Source organism: Callorhinus ursinus, unplaced genomic scaffold (genome assembly GCF_003265705.2).
Source record: "Callorhinus ursinus isolate GAN/ISIS: 27379988/994484 unplaced genomic scaffold, GSC_fseal_2.0 scaffold5, whole genome shotgun sequence".
NCBI classification, from domain to species: Eukaryota; Metazoa; Chordata; class Mammalia; order Carnivora; family Otariidae; genus Callorhinus; species Callorhinus ursinus.
The window spans coordinates 73,395,463-73,412,399 of record NW_027397067.1 but is presented as its reverse complement, the minus strand read 5'-3'; the positions used below and the strand labels follow the sequence as shown (position 1 = coordinate 73,412,399).

Sequence of the window (16,937 nt, the reverse complement as noted above, 5' to 3'; positions counted from 1 at the left end):
AGCACACCCAGGCCTCATCTGAGAAGGGATGAGGTGCCAGTGAAGGGGGGAGTGACATGGTCTGTTTTGTGGTCTGGGAAAATCACTTCGATTTTCAACAGCGGCATTATCACAACCTGGTAGCCACCAGCCACGGGTGGCTATTAAGCCTTTAAAATAAGACTAGTCCAAATTGAGAGAGGCTGTAAGTACAAAATACACACCAGCTTTTGAAGACTTAGCACAGAAAAATCTTATTAATAATTGTTAATATTGATTTTAACGTTGAGATACTATTTTAGAGATATTGTGTTAACTAAAATACATTCTTAAAATTACTTTCACCTGATTCATTTTTACTTTTTAAATGTGGCTATTAGAAGACTTTAAGATATTATTTTTATTTTTCGACAGAGAGAGAGAGAGAGACAGCAAGAGAGGGTACGCAAGCAGGGGGAGAGGGAGAAGCAGGCTTCCCGCCGAGCAGGGAACCCGATGTGGGACTCGATCCCAGGACCCTGGGATCATGACCTGAGCCGAAGGCAGATGCCCAACGACTGAGCCACCCAGGCGCCCCTAGAAGATTGTAAATTGCATGTGTAGTTTGCATTATATTTCTACTGGACAGAATTACGGAGGATGGATCAAAAAGGAGAAAGAACAGTTAGGAGATTTTATCAAAGGTCTCGCTGAATAATAATTGATTGATTTATTCACTCCTTCAGTGAATATTTATGTCAAGCATTAGACTAGATCCTGGAACATGCTGGTGAATATGACAGAGGAGGGCCCTGAGCCCATGAATCTGACATCTCTGGCAGGGAATCAGACCATAATCAAGCCAATAAATAAACAGAATAATTAGAATTTATAATGATAAGCAGAGTAATTACAAGAGCATCCTTTGGGGACACACACCCCATTGTAGGCAGTTATTTACACTGATAACTGAAGGCTAGGAAGGGGTCAGGCCTTAGAGAAGGCAGGGGAAGAACATTCCAATTAGAGGGAACAGCAAGGGAGAAGTATCTGGGGCTGTCACTCCAAGGCTATGAACAAGGGAAAAAGTACTGTGAGATGTAGCTAAAGACTTAGGAAGAGGGGAGCCATGTGAGCCCTTGGGGGCCAGGGCAAAGAGGTGGAATCTCATTCTAGGTACTGGGGAAGGCTCTGGGAGAATTTTAAGCAAGATTGTGACCTGATCCAATTCATGCTTTAGAAAGATTTCTCTGATCACATATTTGTTATTCTATGGATATGAAATGTCCAGGAAAGGCCAGTCTACAGGAATGAAAAGTAGATGGTTGCCGCAGCTGGGGTAGAGGTAGGAGGATTAACCATACATGGGCATAAAGAATCTTACTAGGGTGACAAATACGTTCTAAAACTAGATTGTGGTGATGTTAGGCAATTTGTTAAATTACCTAGAAGCCATTGAACTGTACACTGAAAATGGGTGGATTTAATGGTATGCAAATTGTACCTCAGTAAAGTTGTTTAAAACAAGATCTCTTTGGCTGATATAAGGGAAATTTGTTCAGGGAAGCAAGGCGTGGTACAACAGGGTGACAACAGGACAGCCAGCAGCCTAGACAAGAAAAATCAACCTTGAACTTGGGTGGTAAGAGTGGGAGGAATCTGATTCTTCAGGTGCTTCCAGGCCTGAGGTCAGCAAACATTTCCTGTAAAGGGCCAGACACACAGTATTTCATGCTGGGTGGGCCATCCGTCTCTGCCACAACTCCTCAACTCTGTCCCTTTTGGCACAAACGCAGCCTCGGACAGCACGTAAATGAGTAAGTGTCGCAATGTGCCAATAAAACTTCATTTGTGTACACCGAAATGTGAATTTCCTATCATTTTTACAGGTCACGAAATACTGTTCTTTTTATTTTTTTTTCAACCATTTAAAAACATAAAACTATTTTAGGCCTTATTAAAACATGTGAAGGGGTGAGGCTTGCCTGCCCTGCTCCGGGCACCTGCTAAAATTGACCAACAGGACCTAGCCATTTCTTCAGAAGACTTCCGCTGGCCTGCATGCCAGGTGATGCCTGGCTAACAGACCTTTACAACAGGAAGGGAAAATCATCACCTAGTGATCCTGTTCTGCTCCTTCAGTACACGTAATTACTGTCAGAAGAGGCTTCCCATCCCACGCTGAATCGGTGCATTGTCGTTCTGCTCACGGAGTCTATTCAGCCCTTAGTAAAGGCATTTTTTTCCCCCCGACGGGGTTGATCCTGTTTCACTGCCCTGAGTTCTTGGTAGGATTATTATTTCTTTTTTTTTTTTTTCTGAAGGATTTAAAGCAAAGTTATCAAGCTTTTCCCCACCCCCATCCTCTGTGTCTTTCACTAAGAACTCATATAAACCCCACAACTCTGACTTAGCTGTTAATCTTTCTGGCTGCTTAAATTCTTTGAACTCATTTATCCTGCTCAGGAGACAGGTAAGTCATATATTGTAGATATTTTAAAACCCTTTGGTTTCCTCTCTTCCCCAAAGCATGAAACCAGATAAGGGATGCCTCTGCTCCCATTCCCCAGCTCTGGGTTCCTGGCTGCTGAATGATAGGAGAGAAGTTTCTATCACCCACTATCTACATTGCACTTAAGCTAAGACTCCACCCCTTGATCACAGTCTCTTTCTGGTTTTTTCCCCTTAAGCTGTTGATTAGAATCTCAATGTAGTCATCAGCTGGGATGGCCTGTCCTCACATCTATGATAAAGGAAACATTATGTTTAATCCAAAAAAATTGGAATGAGGATAAAAGAATGCCCTAAAAACTGTCTGATAGCAAAGCAACAGCTAAAAATTACCCTTTCTTAGTTGCCAACCAATCACAGACTTGGGTGGCAAAACAGACGGGGGTTTCAGTCCTGGCTCTTTGGCTGCGTTCTGTTGGGCCAGTTGCTTGTCTGAGCCTTGGTTTCCTCAAACATATCAGACAGTCAACAAATATTAGATTCTTCACTTCTTTTTCTGCATTAACTCTTCTTAAAGAGGCAGTAGCTCGCCTTCTGGAGTTGTCTCCTGGGCCTTGGAGCTGACTGCCTGCCCAAGTGTGAAGCCAGCTGCCACTCAGCAGTTTAAGGACCTTGGGCAAGTTGTCTGGCACCCCCAAGCCTCTGGGTCCTCCACAGAGGAGGGAGCTGATCCTTGTGTGGAAGGTTGCCGAGTGAATGGATCATAAGGTACTGAGAACCATGAGGCTCTCCCTGTGGCTGACCCAAATGAGGTGGGACTTCTGTGTGAATTTTTACCTCTCCATGGAGCATGGCATTTATTCTGTATCTGATTGGGGATCTTTTGGCTGTGAAGTACAGTGGGGAAGGTAGGTTTACTTGGCCGGCCAAACAAACCTTGGTGGATCTGTGATCTTTGTTAATTGGAAGCAACACAATGTTTAATTAAGGCTCCAGCGGGTTTGTTCCCTCCATTCACATTTCCAGCTCCAGGGTTAGTGCCAATAAAGTGCAGACATATTGTAAATTCACTTGACAAGACTCTTGGGCAGATTCTTGGCTCGGGCATAACAACACTTCTCGTCCCTTCTCCCAGGAGCGTGACTGGATTTCTAACCCCTTCTGCCCACCAAAACACTTTGAAATGATCAATTCTGTTTGTTTACAACGTCAAGCCTTTCATGGCACTTGGGGGTGGTATTTAGAAGGGGAAGGTGGTAGAGTGGAACATGTTGAAAAAGAAAACAGACTTTCTTTCATGTCTGAGAGACTTTGGTTCAAGAATGCTCCCACTTAGGAGCCGTCAGACCATGAGCAGGGGATTCCACCTCTGATCCCTGGGTCCTGCTCTCATATGATAGGAATATCTTTGTCTTTCCCAAGAAATGCTTGAGAAGGTAAAATACCAGACATGATGCCCCAGAATTGAGGTTCCACAAGTTACACTGTTGGAGAGGAAACAAATGTTTTCTCTACCCTTTTAGGTTCATGGACTGGGGCCATGCAAATTGACAAATGACATATTAACAAGAAAAAGGGTTTATGTCATATGCAGATGGTGGGCCTCCCAGAAATGAAATGAAAAGATCTGGTCAGGCCCTGAGGCTTACCTATCATTTTAACAGAAGGATGATAAATTTGTGGGGAAGTGACAAGGAGAGGAAAAGTGTTTTGAGCTCCCAGGGTCCTAAATTGTGGGAAGGTAAAGATCTGGGGAAACAAATGGAAGATAGGGATTATTTTGGTGTAAGATAGGGTTTGTGTGTGCAGGCCCATCTTGGTGTGACTTTCCAGGGAGAGGGGATTTATAACAGTCCTCATTGTCAGAAGTTTCTGGTCTTGGGGCACCTGGGTGGCTCAGGCGGTTAAGCATCTGCCTTCAGCTCAGGTCATGATCTCAGGGTCCTGGGATCGAGCCCCATGTAGGGCACCCTGCTCAGCGGAGAGCCTGCTTCTCCCTCTCCTTCTCCTGCTCCCTCTGCTTGAGCATTCCTCACTCTCTTTCTCTCTCAAATAAATAAATAAAATCTTAAAAAAAAATTCTTGTCTTAATCAGGTAAGAGAGGCTCTGGGAAGACTTGTTTCTGCATCTGTTCATTCTCATTGGCCTTTGGTGGCATATTCGGGGGCAGCATATTCTGATCCTTGTCAGCACATTAGTATTGTTGTCAAATTGTCATACAACTAGCTTTTCTGCCAGTGTCACTGAAGAAAACAATGACTCATGAATAATTATCCAATAAGAGCCATGGGGAATGCACTGAAATGATAACTTAGTTTGAGGGTAAATTTTTGGACATCTGGTCCAGTCTTTGTAAGATATAACTTTAAGGACTGTATTTCTGTGGGAATGAGGAATCCAGTGTGTCCTGCTTGCTACTGGAGTGCCAATGTCTTTTAAGTACCACAACTTTTACCGGTTAAACATATACATGGCACTTGTTCTGTGGCAGGCACTGTTTACTATGTTTTACAAATAGCATATTTTAGTCCTCAGGATAGTGTTGGGTAGAAACTAAGGCACAGAGAGGCTCAGTGACTTGCACAGCTAGTGAAAGGCAGGGCCAGGAAGCAAACCCAGGCAGTCGGGCCCCAGGGTCGTGCTGGTAATGCCCTGCACTCCACAACTGCTTTTGAGGGAATGAAGGTCAAGTGCCTGAATCCAGACAGCACCAGTCAATGGCCAACTCAAGATTAAAATCAAGTGTCTCTGACCTAACCCCAGCCCCTCTCCCTGCCCTATAGTGGCCCATGGTGGCCTAGCTTCCCCGGGGGGCATCGAGAGAGGCTTGACCTCCTTAGTTTGGCTGAAAGGCAAAATCCAGCCAGTTCTGCTTGTGTAAGCTGCGGGGTGGACAGAGCCTCCCCAGCCCCACGAACCACTGTATGCGGCCTACATCTCTCTCCATCTTCTCATTGCTCTTTCTGGGGTCCAATGGGGCTAAAAGCAGCAATGTGGAAATGCTAGAACAAGGAGAGAGAGCTATCTGAAGGCTAGAGGGTGTGACACTCGCAGTGCTCAGCTCACGTGTTCAATCCACAAATTCTGTTTAGTGCAGCAGAGACCTCCCCGAGCAACACTGGCTCAGTGCCACATCCAGCCTGCGGTAAAAGCAAGTTCTCTTTAATAAAACTCTCCCACTTCCCAAACTAGGGTAGTTCCAAATACCACCTGAGATATATGAAAAAAATTATTCATTGTTTATCTCAAATTCAAATGTAACTAGGTATCCTGTATTTTCATTTGCTTGATTTGGAAACCCCACTCCAAACACATAGCTTATTGAGCCAATTGAGCTGATTGAGCTGACTGAGCCAGTTTTGGCCAATGGTCAAAAATAAAAAACCAGACAGAAGGAAAAAAGCATTTTTCTCCAAGAAAAAAAAATCAATAAAAAATGCATTCTTAAGGTAATAAATGTTAGCGTGTTTATTCGTCATAAATGGAAGACAGTGGTTAACACAGTGAAGCAGGAGTCAAAAAAGGGAAATGTATCCATTATATAGATACAGATAATTATTTTTCAACTATATATTTGTACCTGTTCACACCTCTGCCATGATGTGGGGCCCCAGGATGGAGATGGAGGAGGGGAAGGGGGAGGAAGAGAAAAGAGAAAAAGACAAGAGAAAAAGGAATTAAGATTCCTAAGTATCTACCCTAGTCCAGAGATTGCTCTAAGGGACATATTTCTTGATCTCATTTAATCTTCATGAAATATCTTCAAGGTGGCTATGACTCTGTCCATTTTACACACAAGGCTCAGAAAGGTGAGGTGATGTTTCCATAGCAGTTGAGGTGCCAGAGGAAAGAATCCTCGTGTAGTTTGCCATTTCACCTGCCCACCTCACCCCGGTACCCCTTTGCTGGAGAGTGTGCTAAGTCCTGGACTCAGCAGCCTGTCTCTCTGTCTCTCTCTCTCTCTCTCTCTCATCCCCACTGTAAATCTCTCTATAGAGAATATAGCTCAGTTGGCCTTGAGTGTGAATTAGTTGCTCCTGTGTCCATCTCCTCTAAGTTATAGATCAGCTTGAGGAAAGGGGCATGTCTGATATGTCCCTGTGTCACCAGCCAGTACACAATGACTGGTATATGTATTGAACACCTACTATGTGCCTGACACTGGGTAAAATGCTTTGGACTCATTAGCTTAAATCCTCACAAAGACCCAGTGAGCTAGGTTTCTTATCTCCATTTTGCAGATGAGGAAAGCAGATTCAGAGAGTAAACATATTTATGAGAGTAAGAGGACTACCAGAATGCCCTAGTCTCTTGCCCCCTGGTAAGGACTCTCTCTGTCCAGGGTGGCATTTAAAAGAAACGCCATTCTAGTATCTACCCATAATTCAAAAGCAATTTAAATGTTTACTAGGATATTTCAAGAAAATTCCAAAGGTGGTTCAATCCTGAACAGACAGCAGAACTTCTTCAAATACATTTTGCTACGAAGATGCTCAGTTCCTGGGACATTTTCCCAACCCTAGGGCACTTTCTCTTGACTTTTCTCCTTCTCTCCAAGGTCTATTCCATTCTCTACCAATGGCAAATTTCTGCTCTCTTCAAAACAAGTCTGTGTGGTCCATATATTAAATGGGCATTACATGAATATCTGCGCATGCAGATATTGTAATTACTAAGTGATAACCTCACTTGCATTGGGCAGCATTCTGTGTGGTGTCTGGTACACAGAAAGCACTCAATAACTTTTCACCATTACTATTATTAGTCTCAGCTTTGCAGCTTGAACTATCATGCTGACTCTGTATAGCAAATGCCTGGCACACAGCGCTGCAGACAAGGAAGGAATGTGAACACTCCCATGCATTCGTATATTATTTTCCTATCTATCTATCTATCTATCTATCTATCTATCTATCTATCTATCTATATTTAATTTTATTATGTTAGTCACCATACAATACATCATTAGTTTTTGATGTGGTGATTCACGATCCATTGTTTTCGTATAACACCCAGTGCTCCATGCAGTACGTGCCCTCCTTAATACCCATCACCAGGCTAACCAATCCCCCCTCCCCCCCAAAACCCTGTTTGTTTCTCAGAGTCCATAGTCTCTCATGGTTCATCTCTCCCTCCAATTCCGCCCCCTTCATTTTTCCCTTCCTTCTCCTAATGTCCTCTCTGCTATTCCTTATGTTCCACAAATAAGTGAAACCATATGATAATTGACTTTCTCTGCTTGACTTATTTCACTTAGCACAATCTCCTCCAGTCTCATCCATGTTGATGTGAAAGTTGGCTATGCCTCCTTTCTGATGGCTGAGTAATATTCCATTGTATATATGGACCACATCTTCTTCATCCATTCATCTGCTGAAGGGCATCTCGGCTCTTTCCACAGTTTGGCTATTGCGGACATTGCTGCTATGAACATTGGGGTGCATATGGCCCTTCTTTTCACTACATGTGTGTCTTTGGGACAAATATCCAGGAGTGCAATTGCTGGGTCATAGGGTAGCTCTGTTTTTAATTTTTTGAGGCACCTCCACACTGTTTTCCAAAGTGGCTGTACCAACTTGCATTCCCACCAACAGTGTAAGAGGGTTCCCCTTTCTCCACAACCTCTCCAGCATTTGTTGTTTCTTTCCCTGTCCATTTTTGCCATTCTAACTGGTGTAAGGTGGTATCTCAGTGTGGTTTTGATTTGAATTTCCCTGATGGCTAATGATGATGAACATTTTTTCATATGTCTGTTAGCCATTTATAAGCAGCAGTGATGCTGTATTTAGAGGGTGTTTCCCAGCTAAACAGCCAGAAAACCCATGGAAGAGACACTGATTGTTTGTGACTATGCATGCATCCCCCTCCCAGATTCTCAGATTTCTGCAGTTATGCAGAGCCATGGGAGTAATTCTGGTATGGGCTATAAATAAAAGTGAGCATGGCACTTCCTGCCAGAGTGTATGAGTTGGTGCATAATCCTCCAGCTCTGTCCCTTCAACAACCATAATGAACCAATGACTAAGGAGCCCACAGGGACCAGACAGAGAACTACAAGGCAGTGAAGCTCCATTAATCTGGTCCCTGAGTGACTGTGTGGAGCAGAGTTCCCCACCAATGTGCAGCAAGTATTGATATAAACAAGAAATCAATGTCTGTTGTTGAATTAAGCCAATGAGATGATGGAATTAATTTGTTACCTCAGCATAACCTAACCTATCCTAACTATTGAAAGCCTTCTACATATTGTATTTCTAATGACTCAAGGATATTCTGCATCAATGTGCCTAGTAATCCAACCTGTTTCTTCCAAGGGCTTGCTTGCTTCCTTCCAGGTGGGCCAGAGTTTCACAGACATGCCAGGCTTCCTGGTACCCTGTCCTCCAGTGAGGCTATGCGTGGGTCTTACGTGTGTCCTGTCCCTTTGGAACACAGGTGGGTCCACTCAGATTTCAAAAAGTGCCTGTTCTATATGATGAGTTTGGGTTTTCACTGGGCTTTGGAGAAATGCAGCCGCCAATGTCTCAGGCCAGAACCCCAAATGACTTTGATCAAAATGGAAATGATGAATTCCCCATTTCTGGTTTTATCCTCTGACTTTGTGAACTTGAGTCTCATTTCTGCAACAGAATTATATTCACACCCACTGTTACAACCCTTGTCCAAATCTCTGTCTTCTCTTTTCTGGGCCACTAAGAGAGCTTTTGAAATCAGAACCTGCTTCTCCTCTTGCCTCTCCATGACCTATTCTCCCCTCACTAGCCTGGGTGATCTTTCATACATCTCAGTAGGTAACCTCCCAGGCTTCTCCCTGATTCCACCTACCCCAAATTAAGCAGTGACTTCCTACTTCTCTTTGGATAGTATCCCAAGTCCTTCACATGCTATACAAGACCCTGTCCACCTTGCCATCACCAGTTCCTACAATACCCTGCCTCCTCGATTCTTTGTGCTGTATCACTGTTGGCCTTTGCTCAGTTCTTTAAAGTAATAATTGTGCCCACCTCAGCCCCTGGGCACACACTTTTATCTACACTCTGAATACCCCCTCAGCCAGTTACATCCTATTCAAATACTGTTGATGCTCCAGATTTCAGCCACACATCACCTCCCAGAAAGCTTTCAGACCACTGAGATGAATCAGGCTCCCTGTTACACACCCTCAAAGTGCCCTTCAAAGTATTCAACATCATTTGCAATAATATCCTGAGTCTTCTTTTCCTTCATGTCTGCCTTCCTGACTAGACTGTAAGCTCCATAAGGATGGAATCTATGCCCACTTGTTCATCATAGTATCCCTAGCACCTAACACACTCATGCATATTAAAGTCCAGCTACCAAACAACACTGTCAGTCATTAGTGTTGTTATAGTCGATCAATAAATATTCAGTGACTAAGTTGAATGAGAAACTACAGGTGGGATTTTAAGCAAGACATGTCACCATTTCAGATCATAATTTTCTCATCTTTAAAATGAGTATTTTGAAATATTTTATGATGTCAAATTTGGGTTATAATTCTGTGATGAATGCTCTCTTCTTCTAGTGTCTGCTGTTAAAGGAGAAGCCAAGAAGGGAAAGGTCATGACCTTCCTTCCCACAACAGGTAAAGGGGCAGGTGCTCCTGCCCAGCTCATTCTGTCTTGGGCAAACTCTTTGGCTTTTCTCCGTTTCACTTTTTCTTTTTTTTTTACTTTATTTTATTTTATTATGTTATGTTAGTAAACATACAATACATCATTAGTTTTTGATGTAGTGATCCATGATTCATTGTTTTCGTATAACACCCAGTGCTCCATTCAATAGTGCCCTCCTTAATACCCATCACCGGGCTAACCCATCCCCCCACCACCCTCCCCTCTAAAACCCTCAGTTTGTTTCTCAGAGTCCATAGTCTCTCATGGTTCATTTCTCCCTCCGATTTCCCCCCCTTCATTTTTCCCTTCCTTCTGTTAATGTTGCCTCAAGCTCTGTCATAGGAATAGTTCCTGGGAGTTGCTCTTGCTTTATGGTTCATGGCACACCTGGATTCTCACGATCTTATTAAATCCACAAAGATCATGATATTCTATGAACCATGGAAGATTTCATAATGGGTGGTATTGTCATGTGCTATATCATCACCTTTGCAATAATTTCATCTTTCTTTGTCTTTTCTTTTTACTTTTTGATGTTATGAAATTGGCTATACAGCAAGACAGTGACTGCATGGTAACATAAGGAACACATAGGAGGCAGGGGCCTGGTTGCTTTTCCTAACTTGTTGGTAAACAAGCAGGATAATGGGGGGTGGGTTGGGGAGATTACCCTTCATTTTTAAATATTTTTTAATAGAGGGAGCACATGAGAGCGCGAGCAGTGGGGAGAGCGGAGGGAGAGAGAAAGAGAATCTTTAGCAGGCTCCAAGACCAGCACAGAGCCCGACTTGAAGCCCAACACAGGGTTCGATCTCACACCCCCAAGATCATGACCTGAGCTGAAATCGGGAGTTGTATGCTCAACCGACTGAGCCACCCGGGCACCCCTAATTTTTATTTATTTTTAATTAGTACACTCACGCGATTCAAAATGCAAAAGGTACAAATGTGTATAAGGTTAAAATGGTCCCCAGCCAACCTCTTCCCTTCCCCAGAGGACAATAGTTGTACCAATTTCTTGTGTATAAGCAGTGTAATTTTCTTTTTTAAAAAAATAGATTTTATTTATCTATTCATGAGAGAGAGAGGCAAAGGCAGAGGGAGAAGCAGGCTCCCCGCAGAGCAAGAAGCCCGATCTGGGACTGGATCTCAGGACCCCAGGATCACGACCCGAGAGGAAGGCAGACACTTAACTGACTGAGCCACCCAGGCGTCTCTAAGCAGCGTAATTTTCAATCAATATTCAATCAATATTTCCCCTATTTGAGCCTTTTTCCTCCTCTTTAAATGGGAAAAATTTCTGTTCCACAGGTAACCATAAAGGATGAAAGGTGATTAAAATAGTAAGCATGAAAAAGTATGAAAAGTAGCAACACCTTCTATCTTAAAGATACCACTATGGTGGTCTTTTTATACAAAAAGAGACCAACAGTTTTATATTCTCCGTCTGGCAATTTATTTGAAAACTGCTTCTGTATGGCATCCCATTCAGAAATTTCTGCTTCAGGGCTGTTCAGTTCACACTTCAAATATAGTTAGCAAAATCCACCCACAGGTTGGCAATTATAAAAAACTCTGGTGGAAATGATGTTTCCTTGGTGGAAGGAGCGGTGTCCAAAGATAGTTCTTGGTTAGGAAGATTGCACAGGGCCCACCAACCTGGTTTCACAGGTGCAGGAATCCTGCAAGCCTCGTAGCCTAGAGCACCCCCATAGCCTGGAGCTCAGGAGCCCACATGACCCCGATCCCTCACCGGCACGGAGGTCTCTCCTTCCTGGCCAGGTCACAGGCAAAGTCGGTGTCCGCCACAAATGTCACTTGGGGATGCATCATGTAGACCGTTCAGGTGGAGGGCCATTCAGAGCACCAGATGGAAGAGCGGGCTGGATGCCAGCTTTGGGCCTGCCTGATCGCAAACGTCTGTCTCAGAGTTCCTGTTGTGGTCACATAACCCACCTCCTCCAGTAGCCATGTGTCAGGAAGGAGAACCACAGACCCCACCTACCTCTGACCCCAAGGCTCCAGTATTTAATCAAGAAGTATACTTACTGAAAGGTCAAACTGGCTTAAGCAGACAGAATTTAACTGGGTCGAGGTTCCACAAGCTGCTTGAAAAGCCGGGAACACCCTAAACATCCATCCACAGATGAATGGATAAAGAAAATGTGGTATGTACATATTATGAAATACCATTCAGGCTTAAAAAGGAAGATAATCAGGATACCTAGGTGGCTCAGTGGATTAAGTGTCTGCCTTCAGCTCAGGTCCTGGGATTGAGTCCCGCATCAGGCTCCCTGCTCGGCGGGGAGCCTGCTTCTCCCTCTGCTTGCTGCTCCCCCTGCTTGGGCTCTCTCTCTCTCTCTCTCTCTCTGACAAAATAAATAAATAAAATCTTTAAAAAAAAAAAAAAGGAAGATAATCTTGCCATACACAAGGCATGGATGGAGCTGGAGGACATTAAGCTAAGTGCAACAAGCCAGCCACAGAAGGATGAATACTACATGACACCACTTCTAGGAAATAGCCAAAATAGTCAAACTCTTAGAAGCAGAGAGTAGAAAGGTGGTTACCAGGGACTCCGGGGAGGGGAAACAGGGCCACCAGCTAGATACAGGGTGTAGATACATCACTTCGCTTTCCTGGGCCTTAATTTCCTCACCCTTCTAAGGGAATGCTGGACAAGGTAACTTGGAAGGATGTTACAAATTGTGAGGCTGTGCTTTCACGATCCTATTTCATTCCTGAGAACTTTTATTTCAGTGTCTGGAAACAGACGTTCAAAAGGAAAAAGAGGCTCCTGTCCTCCGTGTGACAGGTAACTAGGCCAGCCTTGACTCCTGACTTGCCCCGGAACTCTGGGACACATTTTTCGACCTGTCTCTGCCTTGGTTTTTCCATCTGTCAAATGGACACCTGGTCCCCTGGAATGTAACAGGAAACAGAACCATGGCAACAAGAATAGCAACAAATGCAGCGTGCTCATAATGCCACCTAGTCCAAAACAGCTGAGCTTTCTGTCACCTCCGCTGGGAGGCCCTCCCCTCCCCCCCAGACCAGGCCGGGCACCCTGACAGAGGAGCTCAAGCATCCTGCCGTGCCCCGTCTGCCACTCCTCATGTGCAGCTACACGTGCGAGTCCCCCACCTGAGGCACAGACCGTAAGCCGCACAGAGGTGGAGACTTGCCCCTTTCCTTCGACCTCTTTAGACCCAACACCCAGCATGATTGCTCGGCCCTCAGTGAGTGTTTGTTGAATGAATAAAGACGGAATGTATGCTTTAGGCATTTCAAGATTTCCCATGACGTTTTCATCGATAGCACGAACCCCACTGAAGAAGCAGGTGACCTGCTATTTCCGAAAGGCCACTGCTCTGCAGCTTTTAGGAAGCAGGTTCCGGGCTCTGTTGTTCAGGCAAGTTTCTTGTCCACTCTGAGTCTCGGTTTCCTGATCCAGTAAAGGGATGGGGTAGATTAGACACCCTGCCTGGTGATCTAAACCTGCCTGTTTATTAAAATGTCGATTTCTAGGGGCGCCTGGGTGGCTCAGTCGTTAAGCGTCTGCCTTCGGCTCAGGTCATGGTCCCAGGGTCCTGGGATCAAGCCCCGCATCAGGCTCCCTGCTCCGCGGGAAGCCTGCTTCTCCCTCTCCCGCTCCCGCTCCCCCTGCTTGTGTTCCCTCTCTCGCTGTGTCTCTCTCTGTCAAATAAATAAATAAAATCTTAAAAAAAAAAATGTCGATTTCTAGGCGAAGGTCGGTCCAAGGAGACTACAGTGTCAGGAGAGGAGTCTTCCTTTTCATAGGCCCGGTGATTCTGACCTTCACTAGCACAAGGCCACTTCGTAGAGACCCCCTCCAGCAACTTGAGGCTGGGGTTGCAGGTTCCTGTGTCTCCCCTGAAGCCTTTTCTCTCCCCAGCTCCTGGCCTTGGAGAAGAGAGGAAGGAAAAAGGGGTGGCTTTTCTGGATACCACAGGTGAGTCCCCGCCTCCGCTAGGGCTCTGTGGGCGGCCCCAGCTGCCAAAGGAGCTCCCCCACTTCTCCAGCTCCCCACTCTCAGTCCCCACAACCCGGTGTAGCATCTCCCCAGTCTTCAGATTGTGTGATCCACAGAACTCTCTGAGCATTAAGTAAGCGTTGACAAAGACCATGTTAGTAAAAATATAAAGAGGAACATTAACCACTATTTCTACCTTGTCAACTGCTGTGCTGGATGCTCAGGGAATCGCTAGGAGATGGGGGCGGATTTTAACGTAGCAGGGTCTCTCCACTCAGCTGGGAGAGGGACCAACTGGTTGGTTGATTTTGGTGGGGATGTCTGGGCCACATCGCAGACGGATTCAGCCTGAATCTGTGAGAGTGGAGCCCAAGCATCAGAATTGCAGAATTTTAAAAAAACTTTTTCCTAGGGATGCCAGTGCCCAGTGAGGGCATTGTCTGTTAGATAATGTAGTCATTTCCACATGCAGTGCTGTGGAGAACTCGTGCCATTTCCTTGGGCTTCCCATTGTACGTGAGCATTTCCCACCCATCCCTACTGTCTCCAAATGCAGAGATAAATTATTCACAGAGTAAGTGTTCCTGTCCTTCACGTGGACTTCTCTTATCTAACTTTTCATGATGTATGCCATCGGCTGTCACCTCCTGAGCGGGGGCACTGCCTTTTATCTTTGAATTCCTTGTGCCCAGCTGTGGGTATGAGTTCAGTAAACGTCCAAAGAGGAAGCAAGTCTGCCTGAAAGTCAGAAACAGGGAACTTCCGTTGTGCGAAAAGCCTGCCAGTGACATTATCTGCGAATCTCTTCCAGAGCTGCCTGCAAGGTCGGTCGATCTGTCCGCCCTGAACCTGACAGAGCTGGTGAACGGAATGCTGAATAGAGCTTTAAAAGGTACCTTTTTTTTTTTTTAATTTAAATTCAACTAGCCAACTTATCGTACATCATTAGCTTCAGGTGTAGTGTTCAATAAATTATCAGTTGTGTATAACACCCAGTGCTCATCACATCACGTGCCCTCCTTAACGCCCATCACCCAGTTACTCCATCCCCCCTCTCACCTCCCCTCCAGCAACCCTCAGTTTGTAAAAAGCACAATCCAGGCCCACTTCTGCTTTGTACCTGCTTCACTTCTGCAACTTGGGCAAGACAGGGCACGCCTCTGCGCCCCAGCTTCTCCATGTTCAGATGGAGAATGCGGTGTCCTGCCTGACACCTGATGAGACTGAAAACATCCAAAAGAAGTTAGAAGCTCATCAGCATCTGGAGAGCAAGCTGCATCCCAGACATGACCTATGTGCAGGCATTTCTGATCACAAGTACACTGTGGGAGAATCGTCAGGGCTTAGGGACAGATCAGGAAATAGAGTCAAGTTACATGTTCGTATGCAGTTTTTGGCTTGCTTTTATGTGATTTTATGTATTATTTCCAATGTGTGTTATTTTATTATTTATTTTTGTTATTTACTTTTATCATCTGTTCATTGTATTTTTAATTTCTATTATCTGTTTACTAATTGATGGTATTATGATTGTCGGGAGGCATTTGTCTGACGGCTTCTTTTATTTTAATATCCTTGGCAGATACCAAGTTCTTCTCCTTGCTGAGCATCACTTCCTACAGCTCCTTTGCCTTCCACAAGTTTTCTGTGACCATTTACAATAGTAAGTGCTGCCGGGCTCTTCTTGGTGGTGATGATGATGAGGGATGGGCCGGCAGGGCCAGGCTCAGTGTCACGACCGCCCTGTGGGTCGTGTCTCTTCACAGTTTCCAACCTGAAGACTGTGGACGCCACCAGATTTCCCACCCGGTACTGCTACTGCCTGAACAACAGGACCAATGACTTATCAGGTAGGTGGAGCTACCTGCCAGGCTTGCGGCCTTCCTGATTTTGCTTGTCCCCTTTCAGATAAGTTTGACTCGATTTTTTTTCTCCTTAGAGTGAAATAAGAAAAGACACTGGTATCTATTATGCTTAGCTGTGTATACATTCACTGTCACAGAAAGTTCTTTTCTTGGTTTATATCCTAGAGAAATAGTTACATCTGAACAAAGGGGCAAGAACAAAATGTTCATGCAGAGTTATTTTAACAGAAAACTCTGAGAACTAGGTAAATACCCATCATTAGGAAAATGGTTAAATAGTCTACACTTTGGGAAACAGCCATAGGCCATGCATAAATGAATGGATGTGGCCAGATTTGGCCCATGTCTGGAAACATTTCCATGCCATTTTTATTAAGAAAAGCAGAGTTACAAAATAATGTGTAGAATACACTGTCATTGGTGAAGAGATACATCTCTGGACACGTGTAGGTGTTTACCTCTGAAAGAAGATCATGATGCGTGCTTTGCAGTACACGAAGGTATCCCTGGATCTTTCTTTCAATGCTAGGATACTCTTGTATTACTCTTATAGTTAAAAATTAAAATTGTTTGATGTTCCTTCTATTTAGAAAATCCTGAAAAGTAAAACTGAAAGTTAATATCTCACCGCTAATCCACCCATTCAGTGGTTCTTAATTGATCACATACCATTAGCCAGACTCTCTTCTAGGTGTGGGGGTACCACACTGGGCAAAGTGGATACACACACTCTGCTCTCTTGGGCGAGATTCTATAGGAAGGGACAGAGAGTCAAAAAATGCATGGTATGTTGGCTACTAACATGACCATGAGAACAATAAAGCAGCGGGAAGGGTGAAGAGGGAAGTGTGGCCGGCATAGCTGCTGTATATAGTGGTGGTCAGGGAAGTCTTCTCTAATGAGGCAGGAAGTGGAGAGACAGCCCTGTGGTACCCAGGGACAGAGTGTTCCAGACAAAAGCCCAGGCAGCAGGGTAAGGATGAGAGAGGCCAGCATGGCTGGAGCAGGCGAGCCAGGGCAGATGGTCATGG

The 16,937-nt window shown here is 44.7% G+C and overlaps 1 protein-coding gene across 1 annotated transcript in view; it reads left to right on the top strand.

Moving 5' to 3' along the window:
• Window positions 1-8,766: 8,766 nt before the first annotated feature.
• HHLA1 (HHLA1 neighbor of OC90) overlaps window positions 8,767-16,937 on the top strand; it is a 33,288-nt gene continuing 25,117 nt past the window's right edge. Inside the window, exons 1-6 of the mRNA XM_073892675.1 lie at window positions 8,767-8,845; window positions 9,957-10,016; window positions 13,964-14,020; window positions 14,853-14,933; window positions 15,624-15,704; window positions 15,808-15,891. Of these exons, the coding sequence (XP_073748776.1) occupies window positions 8,767-8,845; window positions 9,957-10,016; window positions 13,964-14,020; window positions 14,853-14,933; window positions 15,624-15,704; window positions 15,808-15,891 (442 nt within the window). The remainder of the gene's footprint in view (window positions 8,846-9,956; window positions 10,017-13,963; window positions 14,021-14,852; window positions 14,934-15,623; window positions 15,705-15,807; window positions 15,892-16,937) is intronic.